This window comes from Aethalodelphis obliquidens, unplaced genomic scaffold (genome assembly GCF_003676395.1).
Source record: "Aethalodelphis obliquidens isolate GAN/ISIS:26980383/991018 unplaced genomic scaffold, ASM367639v1 scaffold28, whole genome shotgun sequence".
Classification (NCBI taxonomy): domain Eukaryota; kingdom Metazoa; phylum Chordata; class Mammalia; order Artiodactyla; family Delphinidae; genus Aethalodelphis; species Aethalodelphis obliquidens.
This window is the reverse complement of record NW_020837972.1, coordinates 7,186,888-7,192,887: the sequence shown is the minus strand read 5'-3', so window position 1 is coordinate 7,192,887 and position 6,000 is coordinate 7,186,888. Positions and strand designations below refer to the sequence as shown.

Below are 6,000 nucleotides of genomic sequence, written 5' to 3'. Positions count from 1 at the left end.
GTAAGATGTACTGAAGGGAAGGGAGAAGGTGGTAGTCCAGGGTTTGGAGAATGGAGAGGGGATTCTGTGTTGGGAAGGAATGGTGAGGAGGGGAAGAGAGTCTAGAAGAGGAGGAGCAGGGGGACCTGTAGTCCCCGGAGCCTGTATTCGAGTGGTCTTCGCCTGGAGAGGGCAGTGAGGGCGCTGTGGGCTCGATGACTTCCTCTAGGCCCCCTCTGCTCTTTTTCCAGGATACTGGGGAGCTCGTGGAGGGAGGAGCTGTCTAAGCCCCAGGGGCCGCTCTGATCCCACCCCGACTCTAGACCCTAACATTTCCTTCTGCATCCCACTGTGGTCTGACCCCCTCCCCCGGAGAGCCGGAAAGAACCGCTTCTGTTTTAAGTGGTTTCTCTCTCCCTGCCTCTGCCAGCTTGGATGGAGGAAGGTGTGGATGTTGGCAGCTGCCCCCCCCACACCCCCCCGGCCCTCCGCGTGTCCTGGGGCAGCTGATGGTGGGGAGGGGCCTTGGCGAGTGAGGTCACCTTGCCATTCCATGTCAGCAGCAGCCGGTAGCAGCCGGCCTGGCTTCCCTGTGGGTATAAATGGGCACTCGGACACAGGGCGGGGCTGGCGCCCCCGCCCCGCGTGCTGCCCACCCTGTTCTGCGGCCTGCCTCCCCCCTGGGCGCCCTGTCCGTCTGTGCCTCTGCCAGGCAGGCCTTATCTGTAGACGGGCAAGCGGATGTGGGCGTGCTGGTGGTCGAGCAGCCGGGGCACAGCCACCGTCTCGTAGCCCTTGCCCAGCATCTGCTCCTTGATGCACGGGGGCCGGATGTCGTTGATGAGATACTCCAGTGACTGCAGGCTGCTGCTCAGCACGGCCGTGTTGCACACGCTCTTGCTGGGCAGGCCTGAGAGGGTCTCCGCCGGGGGCCCCGCCAGCTCCCGGGCCGCCCCCGGCCCCAGCTCGGTCACGGCCACTGCCGCGGCTGCCGGATTGTAGCAGTCGCTGGTGGGGGTCACCAGCACGCTGTTCCAGGGGGCGGCGAAGTACTGGCCCACGGTGAAGCTGGTGGGCAGCCCCATGCCGCAGTTGACGGGCGACCCGCCGGCCCGCTCGTATACCCGCCCCCCACAGGCCTCGGGGGACTTGCTGGCCACCGTGCCGCCGCTGTAGGCCCGCAGCGGCTGGGGCGGGGGTGGCGGCGGCGGCTTCTGCGGCCACAGCAGGTAATCCAGGCCTCCGTCTGCGTACCCTGTGGGCTTGGTGGCCCCAGCCAACGTCAAGGCCGGCGTGCTTCCCTGGCCCAGCTCGGCGCCTTTCCGGCAGTCGGGTGGGCCGGCAGTGGCCGGGTAGGCCAGGCTGGGGAAGCTGGGCACCGGGCCGTGCTTGGCTGGGCTGGGGTGGGGAACGGCCACGGCCTGGCAGGCGGCGGGCGCAGCGCCTGGGGCCTGGCACTGCTGGTTGAGCTGGTAGAGGATGCTGTGGATGGAGGGCAGGTTGGAAGGCGGCAGGGGCAGGCCGCGGCCGGGCAGGGGGATGACGGAGGCGGCGGTGGCCGCGGCCGCGGGCAGGCCGGGTGGCGGGGCGGGCGCCTCGGGCGGCTTGGGGTAGGCCAGGGACCCCAGAGTGCTGGGCGCCGGGTAGGGCGCGATGCCCACCTGCACGGCGGCCGGCGACAGCTTGGTCCGCTTGCCCTCGGCGCTCTTGAGCACGCTTTTGGTGAGCCCGGGGGGCGCAGCCACGCCGGAGGAGGTGACGGCGGCCTTGACGACGGCGAGCAGGCCCTGGTAGCCGGCCGTATGCGGCGGGTAGGGGCTGTAGCGCTGGCCACTGGTGTCGTAGCCGTTGACGGTGCGGCTGAGGTGCTTGTGCTGGGGCACGCGGATGTTGCTGGGGAAGATCTTGATGGAGAGCGGGCTGTTGGCCACCTTCTCGGCGTAGGCGTCCAGCTCGGCCGGGCTCGGGTAGCGGGAGGAATGCATGGAGCTGGCCACCGTCTCGCCTGTGGGGACACAGGAGGGGAGGAAGCACAGGTGAGAGCTGACCCTGCGACCCGGCGAGGCCCGGAGGCCGCACCCCGCCACTGTCCGCGGAAGGACTCGCCAGCCACCCCTCCCTCGCTTTTTCCGTCCAGTCACTTGCTCCTTCATTCATTCTTTCTAAATCGTTAAGCTTCGGATCAAAGTGTAAAGTACGTTAAAGGAAACTGCATACATCACAAGCTGGCTGCACTTTCACAAACAGAACACACTCGTGTGACACCTAGGTCAAGGGAGAGGCCTGTGCCAGTCCCCAGAGGGCCCCCTGCGCTCCCTCCTAGTCAGTACCCACACCAAGGGAACGGCTCTCCTGGCTCCTAACGGCGCGGACTCATGGTGCCTGGGCCTGGCACAGGTGAGCTGGGATCCTGCAGTGCATGCTCGTTTGCACTGTCGGGTCTCCGCCACTTAAGGTTATGTTTCGAGGTTCATCCGGGTGGCCATGGGCGTGGCGGTCTGTTCATTCTCATGGTCGTGTGATGTTTGAGTGTGACTACATCACAGTTTTACTCATCCTTCCCACTGCTGATGGCATTTGGGTCATTTCTGGTTTGGAGCTGATACAAATAGTGTGACAGCCCCTGGGGCACGTATTCAGTGAGTCCTGCTGGGAATAGGCCCAGGAGCAGAACTGCTGGGACAAAGGAGAGACGAGAATGTTCAGCTTCAGGAGAGAATGCCCAACAAGTTGCCGAAGAGACTGTGCCGGCTGCGCTCCCCGCACACCCCCACCCCCAGCACGGGAGTTACGGGGGCTCTAAACCCTCCACTCCACCTGCCTGGTACCGTCGTCCATTGTATTAGGTTGGCCAAAAAGTTCGTTCAGGTTTCCCGTGCCATCTTATGGAAAACCGGAACGAACTTTTTGGCCAACCCCAATACCACCCCTCTGGTGGGTGTTCATTCCGCCCCTTGTCCTCTCGGCGCCTCATCTGTAGAATGGGGTGATGATGGCCCATGGATGGCTCAGTGAGTTGGTACATGGCCTGGCGCGGGGCAAGTTGCCGCAGGTGGCTTTCATCCTGGTGCTCACCGACCCTCGTTCAACCAACAGGCAGCCGGGAAGGAGGGGTTTTGCCCCCGCTGGCTGCCCCTCCCCTCCCCAGGTCTGCCTGTCACCTGCAAGACCTGTGTGGTGGCCACTGCCTTTTTTGGCCACGCCGCACAGCTTGTGACATCTTAGTTCCCTGACCAGGGATTGAACCCGGGCCCTCGGCAGTGAAAGCGTTGAGTCCTAACCACTGGACCGCCGGGAAACTCCCTGAAGGGTGTACTCTGTGTGACAGGCTGACTGTCCCCACCGTCAGTGGGCACAACTGGGCCCTGCTGTGGGGGAGGTGGGTTGCCGGTGGGTAGACCCCCTTTTCCCATCCAAAGCCCCTCCCTGGTCCTAAGACATTCCTCAGTGCCGCCCAGGACCCCCTCTGGGGTGGGGAGTGGAGCAGGAGGCCTGCGTGAGGCAGATGGAGAGACCCTGGGCTTTGGAGCTGGCTGCCCAGGTGGAGTCCTGTCTGGTTGCAGGGCTGTGTGGCCCTGGGCAAGTTGTTGGCCTGGCCGAGCCTCAGTTTTCCCACCTATGGAATGGGGATAAGGACTGTGGCAGATCTGCAGGGCGGCCTCAAGGAATGTCTGTGCCAAGGGGCCGAGCAGGGGGTGAGACAAACAGTAGGTGATGGGAGATCGTGACCTGGCTGGGCCCCTGGGTGAGGAGGACCCTACAAGGTCTCATGGTGCACTGGCCTCCTCTCGGCCCTGTGGGCACCCCTGGGACCCAACAGTGACTCCTGCGGGGGTGTGGGGGGGTGTTCACCACTCCGAGCCTCAGTTTCCTCATCTAAAATGGGGTTACACCGCTGCTAACACTGCCTCCCAGGAGGGCTGTGAGGCTTTCATGACTCGTGCGGTGGAGCGTTAGCAGAAGTGGGTCTCTCTAAGTGTGCTAAGACCCCTCCCACCTGCCTGGCACAGGGGTCTTCCTGGGAGAGGAAGGGGTAGGGCTTGTGCATGGCTGGGCCTGGCACTGTGGCTAGGACACAGTGCAGACCCCACCGCCTTCCCTAGGCCTTCCCACCACATCCCCTCCTTCCCAAGCCTCACCCGACTCCCTTGTGGACTTAGAGCCAGTCTCAGCAAAATGCATGCCGTGATGGGGAAGCCTCACCCCCAGGGCTTCAGAGGTAGCTTTCTGGAAGAAAGGGCATCCCTGCTAAAGGCAATGGCGAAAAGAGTGAGGAGGGAGGAGAGAAACATATTCCAGCAGAAGAAACTGCACAGGCAAAAGTCCAGAGGTGAGGAAGCCTGTCTCAGTGGGAACTATAAACCAGAATAAAAGCAGAAGCCCAGAGCAGGCATGCAGGGGAGGAAAGACCACGACAGGCAGCTCAGGAGGGTGTCGGGCCAGAGCAGGGCCTCTTCGCTGTGGGGCAGTGGTTCTCAATGGTTCTGTCCCCAGGGCACACTGTTGACATCCGCAGACGAGTTCGTTTGTCATAGCTTGCAGAGAGGGTTCTACGGCAGCAGAGGGTTCTACCCGGCAGCGGGTATGGGTCAGGGATGCTGCTAAACGCCCTGCGATGCGCAGGACAAAGACCTGTCAGGCCCCTGGTGTCTGCACTGCTGTGCTGGGAGCCCTCGCCCAAGGCATCGGCAGCTGTGGAAGGTTCTAAGCAGGTGAGGGGCAGGGCAGGCCTGCGTTAGGAAGACCGTTCTTCTCTGCCCTGAGGCGCAGGGATGTGGTCTGACCTGGGCAGGACAGTGGGGAGGGAAGAGGGTGGCGGCACCCAGTACCCCAAGGAGGCTGGGGCAGTGCCCCTCCATCCGTGTGGCCTAACCTGGGCCAGGTGGGTGGAGCTGACCCCAGGCCCCCCATCCTGACCCTGCCTGGGGCAGCCCCCACTCCTAAGTGGCCTAAAATAAACTCGGTGTGGAGAATGGAAATGTCACTTTGGCCAACGGGGGAATCTTTCTCCGAGATTGGATTTAAACTACATTATACAAGCAATTTCATGGGCACTTAGCGCCGCTCGGAGAGTCCCGCAAAAAAGGGACCAGCTCTTCATTTACCAGCCATAAATCAGCAGTTGCTATAATGAGCACAAAAATGTCACTTTTATGCAATTTTACAGATGAACAAAACTGGTGAAATTAACTGTGGTAACCTACTATAGTCAGCAAAAGCGGCTGCTGGGGGAAAAAAATTATATCTGTATGTATTTTTGTTCCTCTTAAACTCTCTTCCCAAGCAAGTTTCTGCCATTGTGGTGTGAAAACTCATTTGTCCTCGCCCGTATACTTTCATTTGGAGTTTATCTTGAGTATCCAATGAGCCACCAACTCTGAAAATGATTAAATCTACAAAATCCATCTAATGGATGGAATAAATTAGGTGCTTAAAACCTTAAGAAGAAGGAAAAAAAAAGAGCAATGCCTGTTACTAGTTTCCATTCATTGAAAGAAGGGGCCCATCTGGCCCCTCTGCTGGTCACCAGGGCTCAGCCAGGGTGGGTTGGTCCCTCCACTTTGTTGGAGCCGATGGTGGTGCCGTGACACAGAGGCCGTCCTTTAGTGAGCGCTTAGCATATGTGAGGCCCCCTGCCTACAGCTTTTCTCCATGCCTCTTGTTTGGAGCACCTGACAGCTCCGAGAGGTGGGAGGTGGTCCCATTTTACAGATAAGGAAGCAGACAAGTTGTGGCACTTGGCAGGCAGCCTCCAAGATCTGTCCCCGACCCCAGTGTTTCTCACCTCCTGGTATTCACGCCCTTCCACTCCACATGGAGCTGACCTGTGTGACCTGTAAGATACCCAGGAAGTGAAGGAGTGTGACTTGCAGGGCAGGGTCGTGGAAGGCTCTGTGGCCTCCTCCCCTCTTGGATCACTTGCTCTGGGGAAGCGGCCGCCTGTGAGGATGCCGGAGCAGCCGAGGGGGAGGCCCCCATAGAGGGCCACGTGCGCCTTCTCGGGGGCAGGTCTTCCAGCCC

The 6,000-nt window shown here is 61.1% G+C and overlaps 1 protein-coding gene across 1 annotated transcript in view; it reads right to left on the bottom strand.

Annotated features, from left to right (window-relative positions):
• Positions 1-574: 574 nt before the first annotated feature.
• The window catches only part of FAM222A (family with sequence similarity 222 member A), a 54,764-nt gene continuing 49,338 nt past the window's right edge, over positions 575-6,000 (bottom strand). The window contains exon 3 of the mRNA XM_027124506.1: positions 575-1,984. Coding sequence (XP_026980307.1) covers positions 699-1,984 — 1,286 coding nt within the window. The 3' untranslated portion in view covers positions 575-698. The remainder of the gene's footprint in view (positions 1,985-6,000) is intronic.